The 27,758-nt window shown below is 39.3% G+C and overlaps 1 protein-coding gene across 1 annotated transcript in view; it reads left to right on the forward strand.

Moving 5' to 3' along the window:
* The window catches only part of NSMCE2 (NSE2 (MMS21) homolog, SMC5-SMC6 complex SUMO ligase), a 126,085-nt gene that overhangs the window by 36,027 nt on the left and 62,300 nt on the right, over positions 1 to 27,758 (forward strand). The window contains exon 4 of the mRNA XM_062503978.1: positions 24,059 to 24,212. Within this exon, the coding sequence (XP_062359962.1) occupies positions 24,059 to 24,212 (154 nt within the window). The remainder of the gene's footprint in view (positions 1 to 24,058; positions 24,213 to 27,758) is intronic.

A 27,758-nucleotide genomic window follows, 5' to 3' on the forward strand; every position in this document is an offset into this window, starting at 1 on the left:
CTCTCATTCCTAGCTTCCCCATAGATTATATTACTTGGCACTTTTTCTTGTTGAGTTGTTCAATACTGGGTGTAAACAGGAGTTTGCATGCAACATGTTGCATTCATTTAGAATGGACCAAAGTCATACAACTTTGTAGGATGGTTTCCTGTGAATGTTTCCACTTTTACAGAACTGTGTATTTGGGGCCTTTGTTAAAATGGAGAGCATTTCTTTGCTTTATTTTTTGATGCGGGGAGTTAAGAGCAGCAGCATGACTTCTTTGTGTTTGTGATGTGCTGCAGTTTGTAACTATGCCCATTTCAGTGCCTACTGGAGTTGAAAAAAAACCAATCTGCTTAGTAGTATGTATGCATTTTATTATCTTTCCAATTTGAAGAAGAGGTTTCAAAAAAAAACTGAATCCTGCCAGAAATCAATACCAGATATCACCGTATCTCCCAAACGTGGCCCCATTGTTGATAAACTACTGTGAGTTACAGTGTGCTTCATAATAAGGTTTGGCAAATTGAGCTAATTTTGGGCTCTCATCTTATTCATCTGAACTCCGTGCATAGCCTGAGCACGCTGATTTAACCAGCTGAATTATTTCTTTTGTCTTTAAACTTGTGTGTTAACACTGACAGTAAATGAAAATTGTTATTAAAGACATAAGAAAATAAGTGTGTACATCAGATGTTCTCCAGACTTCCTCATAAAGTGTAAAGTTCCCATGTTTACATGTACTCACACATTCCACACCATATAAATTCTACAAAAGTAGAGAAATTAAAATCTCAGTGATATTGCTACTCTTAACTCTTCTGGCATTCTTCAAATGTTAGTGCCTCACTGCCTTGCCACTGCTTCTGTGTGAGTGATTCACTGTGTTTGTTCAACTGGGTACTCATCCACTGTTCAAAGCTGTTATGATGATGTTTTTTCCCCTGCAGTCTGTTGTGTGAGGAGGAGATTGGATAGCGAAGGCTTGGGTGCAGTGGTGAGTTTACAAGAGTTGCTGGGAAGATGGCAACTCTGGTAAGGGAAAACTTACAGGGTGTGGTTTTGTGGGATGTGATAATTGTAATACAAAATGTGGGCTGTAAATGAACTGTTTCTCCATGGATATTTTTATGCTGAGTTGGAGGTGATCAAGGGATGCAAGTAAAGGCTGGGCTGCGCTAGAGGCAGTTTGGTCCAGTTCGGTAAAACTGTCTCTTGAAAGAGGGAGTTTCTGGAGAAGCTATTAACAACCCCACTGTATGCCCTTAGTCCTCATAAAAGAGCCCCACCTTTCCCCACTGCTCTCTGCTAAATTCCACTAACAATGAGCCATAACCTTCGCCACCATCTCCTCTCAATGGAATGCTGATGTTCAGATAAGTGGGCAGCTTCTCCATCTTTCCTCTTGCTTTCCCTCTTACGTCCTGTTTAGGCTTTGGAATTCCTTTCTTACCTTCTTTTGGCGTAACCCAGAGTTGGCTGTTGTTGGTTGGTCACCTGTCCTTGGAGAAGACTCAGCAGTGTTGCCTTTTCTCCTGCTGACAGCAGTGCTTTTTATCTCTTGGCAGATACAGGCTGACAGAGAACATGGAAATACCGTTGAACAGTATTTTGTGAGAATCTGGCCCATCAGTTGCATCTACACAGAGCTAGCCCATCAATTTTGTGTGTCTCTACCAACCCTGTACGGACTAATTGGACCTGAGTTTAGCAAGTCATCCTCCTTAATCAATCAGTCAGGTTGGCAGATGCCTGGCCACCTTTGTCAATCAGGCTTACAACCAAATACCAGACAAATCCTATCAACCAGGTTTATGTGCACAGCATAGGTCAGTGTAGTTCTAATGGTTGTTACAGTTCAGCATGAGTTTATACTTGACCATTTCCAAGCCCCACAAAACTCAGACCCAAACTCCTTATGTTAGTCCCTCCTTATGCTAGTTCTTTTCAGCAGTTATTTATCTGGTGAATTTTTAATAGAAAGAGATTATTTCATGGGTAAGGGGAAAATCCAGCTAAAGCAAAAAGCGCCTATACAGGATTACAGGTGTGGCTTCTGCTCAAGGAGAAACTGTCAGTTAATTGAGGTAAGAGGTGACTATAATAGTGTGTAGTCATGGATGGAACAGAAGTGTTTGTTCACCGTGTGTCACATAAAGAGCCATTTAATGAAATTGTCCAGCAGCAGGTTTTGAATCAACAAAAGGAAGTAACTTTTTACACAGTGAATAATTACATTGTGGAATTAGTTGCCACAGGATGTTATGGAGACCAAAATCATTAATGAGTTCAAAAAGCTACTGGACAAAGTAATAGAAAAAAAAATCCTTGACAGTTGTTAGATGCAAAGATGCAGAGAGTCACTGTCTTGGTAAATCCCTAAACTGCAAGCTGTTAGTTGTAGAGAAAGTGTGTGGTGAGAAACAGGGAAAGATCTTTTGATTTGGTGCTCATTTGTTTCCTACTCCAGCTTTTTGCTTCTGCCATTGTTAAAGAGAAGAGAATATGCTGGATGGGTCTTTGATCTGAGGTACCATATCTGAAAGAGGCAGAAAATAAACTGCATAGAAAACCCAGTCTCCACAAGCACTACTGCACCCTGAAATTAACGTTGAATAGCTATGGAGCTTTAGATAAACATTTGTTCTCTGTTTCAAACCTATTTTGGAATATTATTCTATCTATTCACCTCCATAATTTTAATATTTGGAAAGTTTTCAGGATATCTAATAATTTATCTCTGTGTTGTTACTCATATATTTGGTGATTTAAAAATAAGTAAATGAACGGCTCCTGCTCTGGGCATTGTTACATAATTGAAAAATTCTTAATCTGAAAGCTCACTTCAAATCCATGTAATTTAAAACCACATAAACCATTTAATAATTAGGTACTAGCAGATAAAATCCAACTTGAAGTTTGTGGAGCTACACCCGCTTGGATTACAAAAGGGAGGTATCTTCGGCTAGATCCTTGTCTTGCAGCTAGTTTTCTCCCTTGATGTCCAAAAAAAACCTTAATAACTTGTTCTAAATAAGAAATCTTCTTGTAGTACTGATGGGAGGAGGTGAACTGCAGCTCTGGATGATTACCTGCTAGGACTCCTTATAAACTTGATGAAATTTCAACTGAAGTACCTGCTCTGATCTCAACCACACCAACTGGGATGAAACGTTTTCCTGGATGGTTAAGTAAAATACTGTGTAGGTTTTTAAACTATTTTGATAGATCATAATCTGAAAGTTTTAAGATCAGTCCTTGAGATTCCTGGCTGGTGAATATAAAAATGCCTTTAATATTCCCATCAACGGTGTCATAAAATAGATATGTGATCCAACTGGGATATATAAATTTAGTCAATTAAGTTGTGATTGTGGACTGCTTATTACTGGAGGTAATGGATAAGAGACAGCAAAGCATGTCGTACTTCTTCAAAAAGAAAGCATTAAATTGATAGCACTGTCAGGAAAAAAAAACACGATTTTGTGTGTATTTTAATTACTCAAGGAAAGCTTGGCTCCATCAGTTTTGTAACTCATCTTCAAATATCTTTTTGCCTCTCTTAGCCTTGTGTTTATGGGTATAAAAAAGCCCCCAGCTTCTTCAGCTTGTCAGTCATGAGCTCATGGCCTCTTCCTGGACTTGGGTTTCTCCACATGCTGCTTGAACTGGGGAGTCTGATATGGGACACAGTATTTCAGCTGTTGCCTAATCAATGTTCATAGAGGGGAAGAATAACTTCTGTTGTCCTGCTGGTCATGCTGCTCCAAATGTAGCCATATCCAATCTGCTAATTAGCAGTGAAAAGTTTACTGAAATTTCACTTGCCATCTACTATAGCAGGGCTGCTATAAGGCCAGTCAGTTTCTAACTCTACTAACACCTGGGGTTATCCTTGCCCTAGAAAAGCTGCAGAATTCTTCTTCTTGAACTTGGCATTACCAGTTCTGATTTTCCTCAAGGTTCTTCTTGATTAAAGCTCTACTGCTTGATATGTCAAATGCTGCCATTTTGGCTATGCCTAGAAAATTGCTGAGAGTGCATTTGGTTTCATCATCCGGGCCTTTGGTGAGGATATTGAACATGTTCAGCTCTTCTGATCGGCAGTACACCTCTTGGTACTTGGTAGCCTCTAGGCTACCAGTTGGATGGCAACCTGATGTTTGCTGTGAGCGTTACCCTCTGAGCTGGCTGACCCAGTAATTTTTAGTCTACCCAACAAACCATTTGATTACATCCACCAGTCTCCCCACATCTGCATTTCAAGTCAGTTCATCACAGAAAGCAATCATCAGTTTCATCAAGCATTAACTGCCCTTTTCGAGTCTGTGCTGATTGTGGTTTATTACCTTTTTGTTCTCTGCATGTTTGGAGGTGGATTCCAAAAGGAAGTGGTATGTAATCCTTCCAGGGACTGTGGAGTTAGGCTAAGTGGCCTGTAGTTGCCTTTCTTTGTTGTCTTTGCTAAAGCCAAGCACAGTGCTAGCCTTTCTCCAGTTATCAGGGGTCTGCCTCAATGATCATGTTTTTTTGGAGATGAGAGGCAGGTCTAGTGACACATCAGCTGACACTTTCAGCACTTTCAGATCAATCGTGTCTGTCCACACAGATTTGAATACATCAGCTGTTGTAACTTATTCCTAATTTTTTCCTTAAAATGTTTCTTCTCAAACCATCCTGGTGCATCTGAAAGTCTAGGATCTTTGTCTGTGAAGATGGAGGCAAAAATGTTACCAGTACTTCAGTCTTTTTCAGCTGAACAACCACTGAGTTGTCTCCTCCATTCAGTAACATCCTCACATTTCCTCAGAATTTACACAACTCCCTCTTGCTGCTATTTACATCTATCACTTGTTTTCATTCTAAATGTGCTTTGGTTTTCTCAGTGTTGTTCCTAAGTGCCAAAGTAGTGGTTTTGTACTTTTTTTTTTGTTTGCTGTATGCTGTCCTTTTGCATTACAGTTCATTAAGAACCTCCTTGCTAGTCAGTGAGTCTTCTACTGACATGTCAATTTTGTTGTAAAATAGGATTATTATTATTATTATTAGTTCCTTAGTTGGCAGTAAGTTTCTTACAAAAATTTATCAGCTACGATGGCACCTTTTGCTTCAGCATCCCAGGAGATTCTGCTGAGCCATGTCCCGTATAATCCAAAGGCATCCATTTGCATAAAATCCTTTGTCCTATTTCTTCTCCTTACCTTCCCAGTCTTCTGGATCCTGAATACAATCAGCTTGTGGTCACTGCTCCCAAGCTACTATCTGTGACCATATTTGCCACTTTTCTTCCATGTTTGTGTACAGAGGTCACATAGGATATTACCTTTGTTTGTCCTCTCTAGCATTTGCATTAAAAAGTTATCACCCATCTGGTCTAGAAATACCCTGGATTATTTGCACAATGCCATGTGGCTCTAATGAGTACCAATTCTGGTAATGGAGTAATTTTTGGTCATTGTTTGTATTACAGCATTATCCACTTTGTTGTCCTCTTGAGCAGGTGGTGTGTGACAGGCCCAGGCTCCATGGCTCATGTTTCTTTTGCCTTTGCTTTTGAGCAGGAGTTTCCTGTCAGATAAGTCTCTGGTTTCACACTGGACCTCAGCACAGACAAGGAGATGCTTTGTAAGAAAGTGCAACTGCCATTCTTCTCCATTTTCTCCTTGAATAGCCTCTATGACACTCTTCCAATTATGGATGCTATCCCATTTAATCTTCATGATCTTGATGATGTCAGAACGCTCTGACTGTGCATAGACTTCCAGTTTTTGTTGTTGGTAGGCCAAGCTTTGTGTATTAGTACCCAGACACCTGAGGTTAGCCTGTGCATACCCTCCTTCCAAGCAGAAATGCCTAACTTTCTCATGTGAGCTTTTCTTACACAGACTTCATCCTTCCTGTCTTTACCTCTGGGCAAAAGCTCAATTGTTCAGTGGATTTAGTTTAAAGTCGTTGTCACTGGAACCATAATCTCCTCACAGAACTATTTTTGTCAGGTGGCTTTAATATTTTCTTAACAGTCCATCTGTATTGAATGGGGAAATGTAGTCAAAGAATCCAGGGTCTTGCTGGTGACAGCAGCTGTGCAGACAGGCATCAGTCTGGTTATATCTGCTAGCCAGTCCCATCCATTGACTACAAGGGCTGAAGAGAGAACCACTGGGATTTCTGCCATCTCATATTTGCTCTGAGCTCTCTCTTCCATTTGAGCTTCTCAGGGTTTCCCTTGGCTGTGTTACTTCTGTCCCACAGGGGATGGCAGCAAGAGGTAGAATTTGGAGAGCTGAGTAAGTGTTGGCAATTTCTCTGCAACATCAATGATCCAGGTTCTGGGCAAGCTGCAGAATCACATGGATAGTAGGGATGGATTCCTCCACCACACAGGAAGCATCATAAGCCACTAACAGTAATGCTTTCTTTAGTACTGATACTAGTCCAAAGACTTAAGATACCCTCTCAGAATTTTATCCCAAGCACCCCAACTGTTTCTGAAACTTAGCTAAGCACAGCTGGAAAAGAAGGCAAAGCTGTTATTTCTGCTACCTGAAATCATGGAATTCCAGCTTCCAAACAGTGCAAGTTTTTATCTGCTTCTTGGTCCTTCAGTCATATCTTTCTGCCTGGAACCATAGAATAGACTCATAGAATCTTTAAGGTTGGAAAATACTCTTAGGAGCTTGGAGTCCAGTCATAAACCTCACACTGTTAACTCTACCATTAACTCACATGTACCACATCTGCATGTCGTTTAAATACCTCCAGGAGCAGTGACTCAGCCACTTCCCTGGACAGCCTGTTCCAATGCTTGATAACATTTTTGGTGAAGAAATTTTTCCTGATATCCAATCTAAACCTTCCTTGGAGCAGCTTCAGGCTGTTTTGTCTTCTCCTGTCCCCGGTTACTTGGGAGAAGAGACCAACCCCCATCTGGATACAACCTTCTTTAAGGGAGCTGTAGAGAGCAATAAGGTCCCCCTGAGACTCCTTTTTCTCCAGGAAAAACACCCCGAGCTCCACCAGCAGCTCTCTTGCCCTCCTTTGGACACGCACCAGCACCTCAGTGTCAACATTCATTTGCAAACTGACTGAGAGTGCCCTTGATCCCCTCACCCAGATCATAGATAAAGATTTTAAATGGGACTGGCCTCAATACCAAGCCCTGGAGAACACTTGTGTGCAGCTGCCAACTGGATTTCACTCCAATCACCACAAACCCATGTTGTCTGGGCCTGATCCCTTGGTTGTCCTGTACGTGCCATGTGTTGGCACTCAAGTTGATCTGCTCTGTAACCTTTTCTGGCACTGAAGTTAGGCTGACAAGCCTGCAGTTCCCAGATCCTCCTTCCTGCCGTTCTTGTAGACAGGTGTTACATTGATTCCCTTTCAGTCAACTGAGACCTACCCATACGTCTGCTGATAAATGATAGTGGCTTGGTCAGCTCTTCCACCAGCTCCCTCAGTACTCTTGGGTGGATCCCATTTGGCCCCATGGATTTGTGTGTGTTTAAGTGCTGTAGGTCACTGATCGGTTCCCCTTGGGTTATGGGGGCTTCATTGTGCTCACTGTCCCTGTCTTCTGGCTCAGGGGGCTGGGTCTCCTGAGAAAAAAGCAGTTTTGACTATTGAAGATTGAAGCAAAGATGTTATTAAGTATCTCTGTCTTATACTTTATCTTTTGTTACCATGTCATGTGATCCCCATGCCCAGGATAGCCTCCACCTTGACATCATCCACAAGTCCCTCTCTGTTCACAACAGCAGGTCCAGCAGGAAGGTGCCTTTCCTTGTTGGCTCCCTCACCGTTTTGTCTGGAAGTTCTCCCAGAACCTCCTAGACTGTTCCTTCTCTTCTGTGTAGTATTTCTAGCAGACGTCTGTAATTCTTACTCCAATGGATCTTAAATTTATACCTTGGAGAAATTTTTTCAAAGAGCAGTGATTTGACCTGAGCATGGCTCCATGGCTGCCTACCCTGGGAGGAGCACTGGACAGCTGAGCAGTCCAAGCTTTGGATGGTAGAATGTACCCTCACCACTTCCAAGGAGGCTGAGTTGTCAAAGTACCAGGAAGGCTGCAGCAGTGACCACTGGTGACATGTGCTGTGTTCACCACTGTTTGGGAGCAGCTTCTCTAGGTGACATTTCTGGGATTTCTTTTACAATCCCTGCAATCCATCCGGCATATTAAGTGCATTGCTTGTGTTTTTGTGCCCAGATGGCAGGGCTCCTTGTTTGTAGTGTTTCCTAAGGAATACCATCTCCTCTAGATGAATAGGAAGCTGATGGAGGTTAACTCTGCCCCTAGTGAGACTCCCACCTGGCAGGGAGCTCCCCGCTGCTGGCTTAGTGAGTTCCTGCCCGGTTTGTTTGCCTTGGGGTCACATCACATCACATCACACATTGCTTCCTCTTGTTTTTCTGTTCAAAACACAGGTTGGAAGATGGATGTGAGTTAGCTGTGCTGCTTCAGGTCAAGAACTAGCAGTCCTAGTTTCAGGGTGGGCAAATTAAGATGGTTTATAGGATTTCGTTTTATGCGCTTTTCACAACAACCATTCAGTAAAATAAATGTATATTGTTATTTTGTTCTGTAAAGTATTCTTAGTAAAACCTCAGTGCCTCTTTTATTGAATGACTAATGCATTTTGGTGCATCTGAATTACATCTATACTGAGTCATTTAATTCTGTAATGACATATTTAAATGCTTAAGTCTCTACAAAATTTAATATTGTAAAAGACTAACATTTTGTTCTAGGAGTTTGTGCCTGTATCACCACAAGCCTCTGCTAAGGGGAAGAGCTCACATGAACTGAAATCTAACAGGATGCTGTATCACACAAACATTTTGGGAAAGCATACATGAGCCTGTATGTCTTTGCACAGTCAATTTTTTTTTTCCTAAATCAGTTCTTCATCTGCTTGTGGTGTAATGTTACATTTAACATTTCACAATGCTGGTGTTGCAGTCTTAGTTTTTCCTAACTCAGTGTTCACCCAACATTTCTAAAATTTTCCCTCGTCTCAGACTATATATATACTTCACATTTTGAAACTCAGGCTATGTTTATGGGGGAGGTTTTGCCAGTAATAGAATTAAAATAGTTATATCAGTGTTCTCTGCGATCTTTGTTTTCTTGTGTTTGTGTTTTTTTGGTTTTTTTTTGTAGGATTTTCCTTTATTTTGTTTTTTTAAATTCTCGTAGATGACATGTAAGCTGAAATAATAATAATACTAAAAAAGGATCTGAAAGTTTTACAATGGAATAACTGTAAAATAAGTGTACGCTTGCGTTGCTTGTGTAGACCAGTTGAACAGCCTTCCTTGAATTACTTTGTCATGTGCACTACTTCTTGAAGTACTTTTCCCCTGGTCTGAAGTCTTTCTCTTACCAGCTCACAATGCCCTTATATTCCTTGAACAAATGCCTGTTTTGCCAGGCTCTCCTTCTTTTGAAACACCTTGCAAGCTTTCACTTGTGCGTCATTATGCTGGATTTGTAATCTGTGTTTCTCCTGATGTGTGGTTGATACCATGTCTTTGCTTTTGTGCCAGGTCCATCATTTACTCTGTGAGCTCTTTAGGGCAGAGAGCTGCTCATCACCTCATGTGCTTGTTGCAGTGCATACTGTATTTTTAGACTCCAAGGAGCAATCATCAATCATTGTGAACTATCAATATCCTTTTATTCTGCTATCTATGAATACTGCTTGAGGCTTCTCATTGCCTTCTTAAAGCAAGGAAACAAAGCTAAGAACCACAGAAAAAGTTGGTTTTTGTACTTGTACAATGGGGTTGTATGGTGAGAAAGGGTTTGAAAAAGAACACTGGCCACCACCAAGCAAGAAAAAGCTACCTAGTTTTCACCACTAAGCAGGAGAGCTGGAACTGTATAGAAGAAGAATGGGAGATATTTTTAGTGGTAATTCTGAAATGAAAATAACTTTCTACTCTGTAAATATTTGTATGTAAAATACAGAGAGCAGGATTTTCAGAAGTGCTTACATGATGTAAGAAACAAAATGAGAAACTGAATCCACAGCTGAATGGTTAGGCAATAACCTGGGATGTGGGAGAGTCAAGTTCAAATACTCACTGCAATTATCTTTTAATTAGTTATACAAAGTGGAACAACTTCAAACAGGAGAGATCGAGATGTCTTACCCCTGAATACCCAATAGCCTATGGGTGAGGACAACTAATATGGGATGAACAGAGATTTGAAAACGGGTCACTCACCTTACTGATGACTGTTTTAACCACTGAGATATTAAATCTGATAGTATGTGGATTTCTCTCATCATTGTTTATGAGGAAGGATTTGCCTGCCTTAAGCAGCTGACTAAAGGAAAGGGTTTGTGGAGGAGGCACCCACTGCTATTAGAGGAGTAGAACTCCCTGTCTCTTAGACAGTCTGCTTCGATAGCTGGCTTTTTTGATTCCTGTTTTTTGACACTGGCTTTCTCCATCTATTTTATACAAGATCTGAATGTCTAATTTAGGGAGGGGATTTCTTTGGATAGCCAGGTCTCTAACACTTCAGTACTACAATTTGCATCTTTGCTGCAACATAGTCTTTTTGTGCATTTAGTTGTCTGCCACAAAGCACGGAGTTGCAATAGTGTGACAGACCAAACAGAAGGATGCAAAGGAGTTTAAACAAGGCTGACATATTAAGTAGCAGACATAAAGACATTACATATTGTTAAAATGTACTTACTGCTAAAGGAGGAAACCATGCTAATATACTAATTACATCATCTTGAGACTGATAATTATCTCTGTAGGATTTAATGAGTCCGCATCCATTTGATTTGTCCTAATTCAGAGCCTTGTCATCCTCATCTGCCAGATGGAGCATGGAGATCGACACAAGCATTCCTAATAAGCAAATAGAGATCTGCAGTTCCACTTCAAAGTAGCAGCTTCTGAAGTGGGAGTTTTAATTATTCCATTTTGAGTTAGTGACTCTGCAAAAGTTTGGTTTTTTTTTCCTTCTGCCAGTGAGTTGGGTATTTTTTTTTTATTATTTTTTTTTTTTTGCCCAGCTTTGCAGTGGGCATGTCTTACTCTGTCATGCAAACAGTGAAATAGTTGACCAGTTAATGATCCATTTGTTTACTGATTGCAATCCATATCCTCCTAGGAGAGTTGTTTGTCCTGTATTTCTTGGGTTCTTTTGGATATAGTGTTTTATATAACAAGATGAGATTCCTCATTGCTTGTCACAGGAATTCTGTCATGAACTGGACAGTCAAGGTCATGTGTCAGCTGTGCTATATTTTTCAGAGGTGAGCTGTGTCTCCTGTCAAAACTAAAATCCTTTGAACAAGGGAATGGGCTGCTCAGGTTGGGAAGAAGATAAATCAGTGAAGCAAGAAATGTTATAATGACTCTATATGGCATAGCAGAAGACAAAAACTTACGGCGATGGGATTGTCCCCTTGCATTGGTGAGGCCACACCTCAAGTACTGTGTCCAGTTCTAGGTCCTGCAATTCAGGAAGGATATTTGAGGTGCTGGAATGAGTCCAGAGAAGGATGGGAGCTGGTGAAGGGTCTATAGAGTCAATCATATGAGGAGTGGCTGAGGGAGCCGGGAGTGTTTAGCCTGGAGAAAAGGAGGCTCAGAGGGGACTTTACCACTCTCTACAGCTCTCTGGAAGGAGGCTGTAGCCAGGTGGGGGTTGGCCTCTTCTCCTAGGCAGTCAGCGACAGGACAAGAGGATATGGTCTCAAACTGTGCCAGGGGAGATTCAGGTTGAATATTAGGAAGAATTTCTTCACTGAAAGGGTGGTTAAGCCTTGGAACAGGCTGCCTAGGGAAGCGGTGGAGTCACCATCCCTGGAAGTGTTCAAGAAACAACTGGATGTGGCATTTAGGGCCATGATCTAGTTGACATGGTGTTGATTGTCAGGAGTTGGACTTGATGATCTTGGAGGTCTTTTTCAACATTAATGATTCTATGATGGGAATTGATAATAGTTAAACTACAGGAACTGACCAAAATACAATGTGATTAGCTGAGATGTAGCGGAAATTTCATCTGATTGTGAATAACTACTGAATAGAATCAGATCAAGTATTTTGCTGTGACATAAGGAAGATTCCTGTTGAGGAAGTGTGAGAGGCAATTACAAGGTTAATTACTTACACTGAGTTACACTGTTCCACTTTGGACGGTGTATTTTCACTTTATAGTGAGGTGAACTTAAGGAGGTCACTGACAGTGAGGAAACTGTGCAGCAGAAGCACTCAGGGCAAAATAATTCTAGGTAGCAGTGGGTGCTTGGGAGAAAAAGCACTGTAAAAGTCTCCATGAAGAGGTCAGTGTAGACTGCTGTTCTTGTGAGGCTGCTGACCCCTGTGTGCAGGGGAGGCAACCTGCATCTGCTCCCTAAATCCTTTGCCAGTGACTCAGCAGGTGTTCGGTGAGAATGGAATATAAAAAAGGAAGAATGGAGGCATCCCATAATTAGGGGCTAGTAATAGGACAGGAATTAGTTTGGCATGTGATATACAGTGAGTCAGAGAAACTAAGGAAAAGCAAATTTGATAGGGTTATAAGAAAGAAAGTGCAGTACTAAAAATTGTGATGAATGGTGATGAGATGAGCTTCCAAAGAAACTAAAAAGGGAAAGCAAAGTTGTATGAGAAAGAGGGAGAACAAGTTCAAAACCTAAATATAAGAAGGCTGTAAATTCAGGAAGATGGAGGGAGAAGTTCAAAAGGCAGGAGAGGTGTTACCAAGAGAGTTGGCTGGCATAGGGCTTGTGCTAGCAGCCTGAAAGAACTTGGGGACAAATGTGATAGTGTTGCAGAAACTGAGGAATAAAAAAAAAAATAAAAATCTGTCTCTTGAGTTTAAAAATAAAAGAAAGAAAATACCTGCAGGCACAGAGTGATAAGTTTAGAAGAAAATTACTTTTTTATGCTTTTAAATATTATGGTAAATGACAGTTTCTAATAATGGACAGCATAAAATTTATGTGATTATCAGACAGCATAATGAGAATGTTTTTGATAATCAGAAAGTACTGATTTTTTTTCCCATATTATGTCCAAATTCATAGTGGTGTGTCATCTTGTGTCAGTAAGTTCTTGGAGAGACAAGTAAAATTTCTACTCTTAACACCTTGTCAGCCAAATAAATATTAAGAAAAGTGTATTTAAATTTAGACTAAGCTTTTTAATTTATTTTGGTTTTGAAAACAGCACTTTTACAATGTATCTGAAGGGTACTCCATTTAGGAATTGTTCTGGCTCATGCTCCTGTTTTTCCTATTGCCCTGCAGACCCAGGCAGAACTGTTTTGTTCAGCCTTAGAACTGCAGATGAGGATTCTTTCTTCCTGTTTCTTTTCACCCTGCTGTCATATTTTGAAGACATAAGGAAATTGCTACTGCAGTCACACAGTCTCATTTACAGAAATTGTTATTTTAAATATGAACTATTTAAAAATTAAGGTTGGGTTTTAATTATTTCCAACAACAAAATCAAGTGCTTGTGTGTAATGGGGGAGTCTATACATGCTGAAGAGCTGGAATATGATTTAATTTCTAGTCATAATTTTAAACCTGGATTGATAATTTGCATTTAGCTTTTTATAGAGGCATTATGTATGAACTGCAAGAGAATTACAAAACAAATATCCCTGAATTTTTAAAAACTCTTTTTGTGTGTTTCCTATTCTGGAGTCAGCTACCGGATTTCATCCAGTCCACTTTACCATTAGGTACTGCTATTGTTAGTATTGTGCTTAATTGCAGTTTCTTACACTGTTCATTTTTTCAGGTTTCCTTTATTGTGGAGAGTATGAAGCAAGGTGGCTTTGAACTAAGATGCAAATACTAATGTAATGACCTATAACAAAAAGCTATCAGGTTTTATCAAAATTCTGAGGACCCAGTTTTGTGAGGCTCAGTACAGAAGGGATGTGCTGGAATCAGGAAGTTGGGCTCAGTAATGCAGGAAACATGGCACAGAAACAGATGGTTGTGAAAGCGTTTTTAAGGCATCATAATACAGGAAAATAGTGTAAAACAAGTATTTTGAAGAAGGATTTAAAGATATATTCCCAAATGTATATTGGGAGCTTTCCCACAGCAGGAGGACCAGGAGAGAGAGAGAGTGTAAATGCATTTGTTTTGAAAATCAAACAGGTAGAGTGACAGAGACCGGCATCATCAGTTATCTGATGGCATGAGCCAGTCTCTTGATACTGGGATAGATAGCAGGAAAGGTGTGGATAGACTCCAAGGATTTTGGAAGGTCAGTGGGAAGGATGCGTAGGGTGGTAATGTAAACAAGATTAATCCAGGCTGTCAAACAGCACACCTTCTCTTTGTAAAAACTGGTAACTGCAGAGGAACAGCAACACTATCTAGCATACTAGGAGCAAAAGCTATGTTGAAATGCTCATTTTCTGATCCAGTTCTTTTTCTGAAGCTATATTACAAAGATGGACCTATTAGCAAAGAGGAGGAAAAGAATTGCAGTTGAAAACATCCTTCTCTGTCTTGCCTGCTGGGAACTTGTAAAAATTGGGGAACAGGGATATCCTGTGACACCTATGTAACAAAAAGGGTATGTTACCATTTCAGAATATGCAGTGCAAGAGAAAATAATCACTCTAGTATGTACTAGGAGAGCATGTAGTGTCTGGCAAGACAAGGGAAGAAGAGCAAGCTGTCAACCAGAACTGGTAAATCAAGAAGAGTAAGACTGGAAGTAAGGCCAGGGATTTAGTGGCTAATAATTCCATTGAGGGCTGTCCCAGTAGGAAGCTGGATAAGTAAACATCACTAATAAGGATGGAAGAATGTGATATGTAGAAAGGCTCAAAGGAGAGACTTGTCTCCATGGCATTTGCAGTAAAGTGCAAAATAAAAGGCAATTCTGCCACCATACACAGACTGGAACAAGTGAGATATTTGTACCCACTGAATATAAGGAAAGTTGATATTCCCAGTTTATGAAGAAATGGGGAGGCTTAGTACAGTTGCACTCACTGGGTTTTTTGCCTGTTTTGCTTAGTGCACCCTTCTACTATCACTGTATTCATTGTTTTGTGTTAAAGATGGAGCTCACTCTGATGGAATTATTGTCATCCTGATCTGTATATTAATAAAGATATATCAGTTTGGTGAGTCCAGGCTGCAAGTTTTATCCAGGATTTGTGTTTTTCAACTAATGTCAATTTGAATGAAGCATGAGTCTGTACTTAGGATATCTTATTGCTGTTTCCCGAAAGTGTAAAGGTTACATTTACTCCTAATGAAAAATTATGACATGACTCACATTGCTGTTTTGGAGAGTATGAAGAAGAAATTCTGTCAGTGTTGAAGAACTTTTTGAGTACAAAAATTTCATCAGATGAATTAAAAAGAAAACCCAAAAGTGGTAAAAACTGAAAAAGTTTGCCTGACTTTCCCTGGATGCATACCCACAGAATATGGAAAACATCCCTCTGGAAAAACAACAGATTTTAACAATGGTTGCTGTATGAAGGTCTTCAAAGGCTAAGTCACACTTTGTATTTATAGAGGTATAAGCTACACAGCTAGCATAAATCAGTGTTTTGTAGGAGCTCTTGAAGATAACACTGAACTGTATTTGTCTTATGATTTAGCCCTTTATTTCCATACTGTAGAAAACATGGGTTTTAGTGATCTTAGTCAAACAAGCAGAGCTGTACAAGAGTAAACAGGTTGTTAATATGAAATCACCTTAGGGCCTTCTTCTGCTCCCACTGAAATCAATGTCTAAATTCCCATCAGTTTGACTGGGATATTAAAGAAAGAAAAATAGCTCTAATATCCATGTTAATGTATTTGCTAAATATGTGAATTAATCAGCAGCTTGGTAAACTGGTTAAACAGCCTGATGCATTTGCTGAATCAACCTTGCCAAAACAGATGCACCATCTGCTTCGCAGTTTCTAAAACACTATTAAAACAAAGTAACATTTTTATAAGAAAAAAGTTATAAGTTGGTTTTGCTGTTACATGCTTTCATCTGTGCTCAGGCAAAACTACTTAGAGCAAGATGCTATGTATCCCTAGTGCACCAAAATTAACTTTCATGTAAACTCTATTTATGACAGAATTTTAGGTAAGAGATTAAGATAGTCTTGCTCCTTCACCATGGGTTGAACCATAATACTGTAGAAGTTTTTGCTTTGTCATATTCATACTTTGTATGTAGAAAAAAACATACAGAAAACAAGATGAAGACAGGCTTCTGTTTCATCAAGAATATTTAGTCCAACCCCTACAGAAAATGATAGGCTTTCAGAAATGCTGAAAGAATTAAGGTGCTAAATGTCTATGAGCTTTTTTCACTTTGGTACCTTGGGAAAATCTCACCTTTAGTACTCACATTTACTGTGGTTTTTGTGAGCCATTTTTACATTGTTGGTAGGTAGTTTTAATACTGGTATTTCAATAAGATCCCTTTTCACTGCTTATTTTTACCCCTTTGCACTATGAAAAGCATTGCACAAAGGGTCTTGGAGAGAAACAAAAGGGTGTTCACCATCTTCTCTGTACCATAGTCAGTAACTGGGGAAAATGCAAACAGGTAGATTTTTTTCTGTTTAAATCTGTGTGGAGTAGAGCATTTTGCTTGAGGCGAAATTTGTAACTTATGGGAACCCCAAGAGATGCTGTTCAAGCTGCAAACTTTGCATACACATAGGCAGTTTTGTTTCTTCACCTGGTGCTGATTTACATTAACCCCTCTATATATATTTGTTTCCTTTCTAAACAGGAGACAGAAAGCAAGCAGGGTGGCCAAAGTCCATTAATAGCCTTACTGAAATGACTGTCGAGTGCCAGGAGTTGTGAGAGTTCTCTTGGATACACCCCAGTGTACCTGGAAGCAGTGTGTGCCCCTCAGTTCTGACTTTCTTTTTAAGGGTTGAACGTGCGCAGCTGCATTTGAAGTAGGGGAAGGAAACTGTTGAAGGTACAGACAATTTTATTTTGGGGACACCCTAGCTACAACCACATTGATGTGCTGTTTTGGAACCACAGCAACCCTGCCTCATCTTCATACAGTTACTTTAGCAAAGTTTTGGGATATTTGAATTGTGCTGACAGTGATTTTCTGTTGTGCTGGCCCGGTTTATTAAGGCAGTATGTGTCATAAGTGTGGGTCAGCCTTTAGAAATCTGCCTCTCTTGGTATTTCACAACAGTCTGCGAAGGTGTTGCTCAACCAGAGTCCCAGCCCTGCAGCCATGATGTACTGAGGTGTTGAATCTCCTGAATCAGATGTGGGCCCTTAGGCAATCCTGGCTACATCTGAGCTGTGTTCATACTGCAGCTCCTGCTGCTGAATGATGATATCCTTTTTGACTGTCCTTGCAGATGTTTCCAAGTGCAGTGTTTTATTTGTGCACCAACAAATGATCTGATATTTGCTAAGAGTTTGAATCTAGCCATTGACGAATAATAAATTACTGTTTAGGTTGAGCTGAAATTTTGCAGCCTAATTCAGTTACAGTGGTGACTCAGAGTTGGTTCTCACATGATTCACAAAGTGTATGGGTGACTCAACCCACAAATTTACTTAGCTCCCATGTTATTTTCCCTCTCAGTGAAAAAAAATTGGTTATAATAAATAATCACAGCAAACTTTGACTTACCCTGAGGTAAAACAAATATGTGTGTTGAAAGGCTGCATATTTGTAATAATAAATTATTTAGTGAGTTACGTAAGGATGAAATAATAGGATGTAGGAATTGTCAAACAAGAAAGAAAGGTGACATGCATTTCTGTTTGCTTTTGTTGCATAGCAGAGATAAATAAAGGAAAAATAGTTACGTCCTCTGTGAGATGAGATGCTCAGAGAGGCTGTTTTGATAGTGTCCATACTTACTGTTGTAGCCAGCCAATTCTTGGCATTTGCTCTCTGAAATAAGCCAATTTAGATATGTCCATGTGTGGTTCAGACATTTTAAAGTGATGTCAGTTTAGAAAATGTGAGGTTCCCAGGTTCTGAACTGGGTCTTTATAGGATGTGGTAGACTGGCACACCTAGTCCTGAAGGACCTGGAGTTGGCTGTCTAAAAAATTGATGGACCTTCACAAAATCAAATTCACAAAGGTAAGAAATCCTGTCCCAGCAGGAACTAGAAGTTTTTCTTCAAAAGATGAACCTGCTGTCAGTGTTTCATAATCATGTGCAGAGGCACATAGCTGTAATGTAAATACAGTCTAAATTACTTTGAGTTTGGAGTTAGGTGGAACCATAACCATATCCTTTTTTGTGCTGTCCCCAAAGAATATAAATATCTAAATAACAACATACATCTGAGCTTTATAGCACTGACTACTCACCCTCCCTTTCATATATGAAACAACAAAGAATCTGCAAGAAGAAATTCTGCCCTGCTTGGTCTTTTAAAAATTAATTAGCAAACAGGAATGTTTTTATACCTCACAAAACTGAAATGTCAATAATATCCATAAATTAAACTCCAGAAGTCCGTATTTTGCAGGAATTAAATTACAGGGAACAAATAATGCATGGTTTGAAAGACTATGGGGCGAATTCTGAATTCTTTGAAAAGACAGTTCTTTTGTAGATTATATCACAGTTTTGAGGAAACTGCAACATGGTTCAGGTATGGCAAGAAATTTCTGAGAAATAAATTGAATGGTACCAGCAAGCTTCCAAATACCAGGGACATTAAAGATAGCCCTGAGAAAGAGTACTTTGTAACAATGACAGGATAAAAATATGCAGCTAAAGGACTTCTGTGCTAGAGAGAGAAGAGCAAAAAGGCTAAAATATAACTATGGAGTGTCATATGCTGAACCACTGCAATGCAAAGACCAGTGGAGCATTTCTGTGACAAGGCAGAACACTGTTCTTTTATCACAAGGTTTGCCAAGCAGCCACAAGCTGTTTCAGGCCTCTTCATAGAGTGAACCAAATGCACATGTTAATTTGAACTTTCCCTCAGCTAAAGGAGAAGGTAAAAGGATGGCTTTATGCTCAAAGTACACAACTGGGATTTATTTATTCTTGGTTCTGCCGCAGTCTCCTTGTACAACCTTAGGCCAAGTTATTAATCTCTTAATGCCACAGCCTCTCCATTTGTAAAATACATGGTACATGTCACAATGGGTGTCTGAGGCTAAATTCTTTAATGTTTGTCAAGTGGGACTGGACAGGACAATTATTAAATGCTGCAGTGCAGCATGCAGGGTTATGCTAATTTTAAGACACTGATCCTTTACTGTATGGAGACTAATAACCACAAACTGGTCCGATTTTAGTCTATGGTACCTTTGACCTCACTTGTTCTGACATTGGTCTGGAACAGAATAATTTATTTTTAACGTGGTGGTTATGGTAATTGATGAAATAAAAACTCCCCAGACTGTCCCTTGGAATACCCTGCATTTACTCTTCCCTTAGGCTCTGCAAGCTGGCATTTCAAAAAGCCTGATTTTTGGAGGCACAGTTTTAACAGTTTAGGCATAGAATAGACACACTCCCAGTGGAAGAATCCACAAGAAGAAGGTGTATCCATACAGACAGATATTGGCAGAAGACATATCATGAAGTGGCTCATTCCATAAGCACTGCCTGTCAAAGGCCAGGTGGCGTGGTGTGAGGCCATGAGTAAATGTATCTTTTGACAATAAAACTACAGCTAAGTTTTTCTAAACAATTATGTGTTTAACATTTGCAAATATGTTTTCCTGTCAGGACTGTTGGTAGATACGTTTATTATATATAACATGTCTGTTCTCTTATTGCTGAGCCCCCATGTAAAAACCTGTGTGGCTCTTTGCTGGTATGGCATGGCAGATGCTTTTGCTTTTTCTGTTGCTGTAAACAAGCTGTTGTGACTGATACTTCTTTTCACCATATGTCCTGAACACTCCCAGTTCATCGTTGCATGTAATTTCCAGGATGCTTTGTAGGGTGTGTATGCCTCCACCCCATTTCAAAATCGATGTAGCTCTCAATGGATTGACTAATGACTGCAAGGTGTTACTTAGCATGCTGGTTTTGGCTGACAGTGCTGCTAAATGAACAGTTGTTTGCTTAACAAGTCTTTCATGGTTCTCATGGAAGTAACTTATTCTGAGGAATTGAACTTGTCAATGACTTCAGGTCTGCTGGTAAGCATTTATGTGACATGCTGCTGAGACCAAGAAGACCCCAACTTGGTGCCCTGAACACTGGTAATTTTGCTTTGTCCCTTAGCCAGACCCTGTGTTTGTATTGTCCTCAAGCATTTTGTTATGCTGATCTCATCATTCCTACATCCATCAAGAATCTGTAGAGTAGGAGTGGGTGGGTGGCGAGAGCTAAAGAAAACTCTAATGAACCTGCAAAGGTGTTGTGCTGATGTAGTGTATAAGATGTTGTAATTCTGTCCCACTGTGAGGATCTAGGACTGATGGAACTTTTTTTCATTTTTTTTCACTTATGTTGTTGTGTAGACCATTCTCAGCCCTCTTCAAGGCATAGGATATGCAGTACCAAAGAGAAATTGCTTGTGCACAGCAAAATGTATTTGCTTGCTATTATAGTGGGTGGACATGCCTTATTATTCACCTGTGATGTGTTGACCTTCCAGAAGGTCTACCTGGCATTTCAGTAATAGCATGTGTGTGCTACAGTAGTGAGTGTGGTCAGGAATGGTGTCTCTACTAATCATTTTAATGAAAGCAATCATGTGGAGGTGAACAGAAACTGAATTTAAATTGGAAACATGAAAGAAGTTATACTACAAGAAAGTGCATTCTTTGAGCATCTCTCACATCTGACTCTTAAGTTTCTGTATGAGGTGGTTGTCTGAGCCTTTGTCATATGTGCTGCATTGCTGGGCTGTCCTCACAATCTAGTAATGTATTGCTGTTGGGAATGTAGATGGTGTGAATGCCTTTTTTTCCTCTTGACAGCTGGTGGAATTGTTCATGTTGCCCTTAGCAAATAGCAGGCTAGCTCTTACTTTGATAGACCTGTGGCAGCAAGCTGTGTGATTCTTTAGGTGCTGAGGGAGAGTTTTATATAAGCATTCTCTTGAGGTTGGTAAGATGTCTACATGCAAGTTTTTGTAGCTCCACAGTGGCACAGACAAAGTTTATTTGTGTGCACGTCATAGAATCATAAGAGTATCCTGAGCTAGAAGAGAGCCACAAAGGTCATTGAATCCAGCTCTTGGCCTTGCACAGGACACCCCCAAGAATCCCACCATGTGTCTGAGAGAATTATTCAAATGCTTCTTGAGCTCTGTCAGGCTTGGTGCTGTGACCACTTCCCTGGGAGCCTGTTCCAATGCCTGGCCAGTCTCTGGGTGAAGAACCTTTTCCTAATATCCAGTCTAAATCCCCCTGACACAGCTTTATGCTGTTCTTTTGGGTCCTATCACTGGCCACCAAAGAGCAGAGGTCGGTACTTGCTCTTCCACTTCCCCTCTTGAGGAAGCTGCAGACTGCAATGAGGTTCTCTCCTCAGTCTCCTCTTCTCTGGGCTGCCCTCAGCCATTTCTCATACAGCTCCTGCTCTGTTTAGCATCTTTGTGACCCCCCTTTGGGTGCTCACTAACAGATTTGTATCTTTCTGACACTGTGGTGCCCCAAGCTGCACACAGCACTTGAGGTGAGATAGTACCATCACGGATTGATGTAGTCCACCTTCTCAAATATATGTCCTTTTTGGTAGCCTCATGCTAGTAGTTATAGTTCCTGCTTTTTTTTTCTGCTCATGTGTATAAAGTCTTTTAATTCTGGAAGCTGGAGTTGAGAACCACTGTTTGAAGTAGCATTGGCTATGCCCTTCTTTTCACCTCTCAGTCTGATGGTATGATTGAAGATGCTATGTTGATGCATATCTGCACTCAAATCTTCCGTGAGTCAGGGAAAAGATAAAGAAATCCTGATGTAACTCAATCAATGTGTAATGTGGTCCCTGTGGAGGGAAAAAGATTATTGACATTGTCTTTACTACTGATGGATGCCTGTGATGAATGTCCTCATAATTTATTTTACTCATCGTGTCAGTCTCATCAATTTAGAAGCACTTCAGGGTTATTTTTAGTATACATAGCTGGATCTTCTATATGGGATCTGGCCATAGTGCTCTCATTTGTCATGAGGGCAGATCTTAGTGGTGGGTTGTTACTTGGACTATTCTTGTGTGTTATTTTTATTTAAAGAGAGAATTTTGGTAAAAACAGTGTGATTTTGCAGGAAGGAATATGTTTGCACTACATGAGTCCAGATCAAAGCATTCTTTTATGAAAATGTCTTGGATTTTAAATGAATTTTGATTTAGTATCTGCCTTTTTGTTCTTGCATACACTGAATGTCCAAGTTTCTTCTCCAGCTGTGTACTGAACAATGCTGGTTGGGGTTGTGGTAGGCCTTCTGTTGCAGCAGTGTGCTGTGATGCTGGCACAGGCAAACCATTTCAGTGTGTATGATTGTCCTCACTGCACTGGGACCAGGATGCTCTGTTTTCCTTGTCTTCTTTGGTCAGGTTTCATGGGATAAGGACTCCACTCCTGCCTGGCTCCTGCAGCAGTCTAAGCATCTCTGATGACATGCTGTTGTTCTTTCATAGTCACTGTGCTCCTTTGGTACAAAAGTATTACCGAGTCTTTCCTATTTACAGTTGGATGTTGTGCTAGGTGATCTTTTATCTCCAGGTGCCTTTGAAAACTTCATGCTATCACCTGGTAGTGCAAGTTTTTTCTTGTTTTTCTTCTTGCCACAACTTGTGTCTGCTGAAAGTAAATGGGCCAAACTGGCTTTGCTCTTTGAAGAAGTAATAGTTCTATGGATTGCTCTGCTTAAAGGATAGCGAAGTTGGTGGGTTTTTTTTGGTTTTTTTTCATTTTATGTATCTGCTTAGTCAATTTATATGTGAATATATATTATTATTTAGGCTCCTGAAACATAATATATTCTGTAGGATTTCCAACATCTCTGTAAATTTTCAAACCTGTAAATGATTTGATAAAGTGGACTGTTTTTTTTTCCTCATTAGGCTCCTTTTTTTCCTGTCTTTCACAATGAATAGTGTCGTGGTCTGGTGAAGGGCAGAATTGTGTGTGTGTGGCAGGGGAAGAGTGGCTCAGCAGAAATGGTGCTTACCTCCTTTTTTCATATTGTCGTATTTTGACATGATTTTGGGGTAGAAGTGGCCTTTTTCTGGTTCAGATAATGTTTAGCATTAAGCATTTGACAGACATCCACCTTCTCTCTGACTTGGTGCTGTTGCTGATCCTCATTGCACAGCACAGTCCCTACCACCTGTAAGCTAGTTCTTATGAAGACTGTCCAAGTTACAGTTCCCCAGAATTTAATGTTGCCTTGAGAAACAGGAAACTCCAATTATTGATTTTAGGGAGTTCCCAAAGTGTTTTTTTCATTCTTAGAATATCTTAATATTGTCTGTGTGATGACTTCCCTTTTCTGGGTATTTATTCTTCAGATAATTCCAGATGTATTTGCTGTAAATAAGTGCTTTTTGAGAAACTCTGTTTTTGCCTGCTTGTATGACTTAATGCTTCTTGTTCACACACCATAAATAAGTTGAGGTAGTTTCTTTTCACATGAGCTGTACTGTTCTTGCTGGTGTTATCACACTAATCTTGCATGTAGATTATGGGCTTCTGTAAACCTGATTCTGAAGTGCTGAGAGAGTGGTGGTTTTTACACAACTCTTAACAAAAGTTATTTCAGATTTTCTGTTATCTTGCAGAGTTGCATATTTTGTTTTCATTCTAGTTACATGTTATGCTGGTTCCTGTTAACATATTTACCTTCACCACTCACAGAGGTACATTTGACTTCAAGGTTCAGTTTTCCCTTTTGCTACTGTGACAAATACCCAGAAAATGAGTTAAATTACACTGAGAAGCTAATATTTACATTTCATAGTTATTTTTACTGAAATGAATTACTTGGAGGTTATGGCTTCAGAGCAGGAAGCCTAACTGTAGTCAAAAGAAACTGAGATTATGCTAATAAAGTTTTTCTTGATGTCTTTTGCTTTGTATTAAAATGTGTCATAATGAATACATTCTATTTCTTCTTCCTTACAGGTAAAACGAGAAAACCCAGAAAATTTACCAGATTTAGAAAACTTAGCACAAGAAAAATTCCTTGAAATGGAGAGCAAGAACAGTGACTCAGATTTACAGAGGAATGAAAAATATATGTATTTTAAGGATCAACTTAAGGAGATGAAAAAACAATGTAAGTCTGATTTTTTAAAAACAATTGTTTGAATGCTAAGTGGTAAGATCTGACTAATTGGCTGAAATACAGAGCTGCCACTTGTGGCTCAAACTTATGTGAGTATTCTTAAAAACTTATTTAAATTGCTATCTCTGTAGAAAAAAAAGCCAGTGTAATTACCTTAGTAGTTTTATTTAGACTTCCACATCTCTTGCTGTGTTTGAATACAAATATCATGAAAAACACATTTTTTGGTAAGGTGGGCTTTTTCATTTGAAGACCTTTCACATTTATTTTCTTAATTGATAGGATCTTCTAAAAGGATTAGGTAAGCTGTTTTCATTTGTCACTTAAACAAATTGCTCCTCTTTCACAACATAGGATGTGTTGCAACACTTAAGACCTTTGCTTTAATCGTAGAACTATATTGTTGGAAAATGCTTACTGTACATGTTCTCTGGTTTACAGCTTCTGTGCACGCACCGGATCGCACTGCAGATTACTAAAAACTGAGGCTTTTTTTAATTAATGTAATTTTTCAAGTGTTAAAATTTTTAGTTATTTGTACCTAAATTACCAGAAAAGTTGGAGAGTAAACAGTTTGGTTATTTATGCAACACGACAAAATTGTCTGCTTTTATTGCCCCACACATATAGGAGTCATTAAAATACCACTCTGATTACTGGATTACTGGAAGGTTCATGGGCTCTGACACTCTTTGTGTTGCTCTTCCCCAATCATGATTATGTTCTGAAATCATATTATTCTGCTTGCTGTCCCTTGACCCCTGTACCTATCCCTCCCATCCTACATTTTGATTTCAACATAAGCTGGTATCTCAGGAACTTCAGTAGTCATAGATTAATCATTTATACCACTGGAAAATGATATTCTGGGTCCTCTCCTGTACCTCTCCTTGAGTTCTGGGTGTTTTTCAGAGCCATATCTAAAACCCAGTGAAATTAGCGGAAAGAATTTTCCCCGTGGACTTCGAATTTGACAGGACATGCTTGGCAAGGTGAATTTCAGATCTGGTATCTCAAGACTCCCTAGGATTAGACATTGAAGGCTTAATATATTTGTTTCTCAACTTCATGCATTTTAGCACTGATCGCTGAGTTTAATAGAGCTCTTGGCACTACTCTAAGAATGAACATACCAAGTTGCAGACCACAAAATAATGTAATTTTCACTCCCTACATAACCATAAAATTATTACTTATAAAAATGCCCCAGCATTATGTTGTAATTTCTAATTTCCAGGTGTTTGTAACTAAGAAGATAAAAATCTTGATAACTGACTTTGGATAACTGACTTTGGGTGTACTTTCCACCTTGTAATTGCCTGAGGAAGGGGCGTATGCTCTACTGATACATTCAGTTCAAGCTATGGGACCAAGTTCTAACTGGGTGACTTGTTGAAAAAAAACCCAAATTAAATAAACACAGTAGAAATTATTCTTAAAAAAATCTGAGGACGTTACTCATGTACTGCTGCCTGAAATCCAGATTTGTTTTATCAAATTATTGACTTGCAATACCAGCTGAGCTGAAGATTAATAAAATCTGTAAAAGACATTACTAGTTTCCAGAAACTGGTGATTTACTTTAAAACATTCTATATGTACATGTGGTTTTGGTGGGGTTATTTTGTAAGAAGAAATTAAGGTCATCCTGTTAAATCTTCAGCATTCATGCTTAAGCCAAGTTATCTGTGCATTCTTTACCTTCTCCTGTATGAGTTGTGATTTCAAAAGCATGAGTCCTACAGTTCTGGCCTTATCTTAACAGTATTTTATAATGTGTCTGCAGATTTTGGGACACATTTTAAAACAACTTCATCAACAACTACTTGTTAATATTTTGTTTTCAACTATTAGCCTTGCCAGGTGCAACTTAGTTCACAATTCTTGGCTTGTTTCAAGAACACAAGCACAGTTGAGATTCAGTTTTAAGTTTTTTTTTTTTGTCTGGAATTTGGTTTTATTCTCAATTAGATAAAGCATAAAAACTGCCACCAAGTTTTCTCAGAGGGGCTTTTGTTTGTTTGTTTGTTTGTTTGTTTTTCCAATCTTTTCTATCTCAAAGGAGTAGATAGGGTAGATACTAAAATGATTTGCCTTCCAGAATGAGTTACCATTAATGATTATGTATCTTTTATGCGGAGTTTGACACTAGTATTCTAGAACAGCTGAACAAGGAAATATTATATTCTCACACTTTCTTGCTACTTAGAAATTGACTAGGATTTGAAGGAGAAAAACTTTCTCAACACAGTTTTTAGGTAAGGTGCAAAGTGTGAAACAGTCAAATACTACCTTATTTTAAGAGAAAATTAAACAAATATATTTTGTCTTTTGATATTTGCTGCTGCTGTGATGAAAGGAAGCTGCATGGTTGTTCCCTGTCCCCTGAGAGGTGACAGGCAGTGCCATAAGTAGATCTAATACTCAGGGAGGAGAGCAGTGCTCTATCACCTTCAGCTTGTCTTCCCTTGGCAATTCTGTGGGAAGCAGACCTTCTAAGCTTTGAATTTCAGCAGCAGCCAAGGTGCAGAAATGAAATTGGGCAAGTACATCTCTGTGGCAGTAAGGGTGAGATCGTTCCTCAGAGCAGTTTCTGTTCTGCTCATCGTTCAGACAGTTTTCAGGCATTTTCTCTGTGAGCTTTTATTATGCAGCTACTTTAGCTGGAGTTTGTGAAGTGATGAAAAGTCTTCACCTCTGATATGTGTCAAAACACTGTCAGACAGGTTTTATGTGAACAGCAAGTGATTTTTCTGAAGTCTATTTTCAGAACTTAGTTTCCTAAATTCCCAGTTATTTATGATGGGAAACATTTTCATTTTTCTACTCAAACCTTCTTAGACTGTAAGCAGTAGAAAAGAGTGTTGATTAATTTTCCCCTTTTTTTAACCATTGCTTGTACCCCCAAGGGGCTACGTTATCTTTTCCAAATAGCTGAGTACTTGGAGGAGTATTCACTAAATTTGGTAATACCAGAAAGTTCTAAATAATTGAATGCATGGCAAGTAAATTTTTTTGTGTCCTTAACACCACATGACTGATGCTTTCTTTAGACATAAGGGTCCTGGTTCTGCAGAGTACTTAGTGATCTCCTTTGATTAAGTGAAATGCTTAAACAAGTTACTTAAGTTAAATTTTATTAATAGATACTCTGAAATGAGTGAGATTTCTGGCATGTTTTGTTTCCTTATTGGAGCATGACCACAAGAAAGAGCCTTGCAGGAGTGAGCCCATAGGAAGTAAACAGTGCAGGGATTGTAACTTTGCATTTTGTGTCTTCTGTAAGTTTAAAATCCCACCTTCTGTTTGAAGTTGTATTGCTCTTTTTATTTCATACCAGAATGAATACATAGATACATACATACATACATACATACATATACACACACACACACACACACACACACACACACATACATATACACATATCAAAGGCATCTATCTTCTGGCAGAAAGTATGAAAAATTTTGTCTTCACAGAATGAAACTAAAATCTATCTTTATTGTCCATGTATCAGTTTAAATTTATGATACTCTG

This window comes from Cinclus cinclus, chromosome 1, assembly GCF_963662255.1.
Source record: "Cinclus cinclus chromosome 1, bCinCin1.1, whole genome shotgun sequence".
In the NCBI taxonomy this organism is placed as follows: domain Eukaryota; kingdom Metazoa; phylum Chordata; class Aves; order Passeriformes; family Cinclidae; genus Cinclus; species Cinclus cinclus.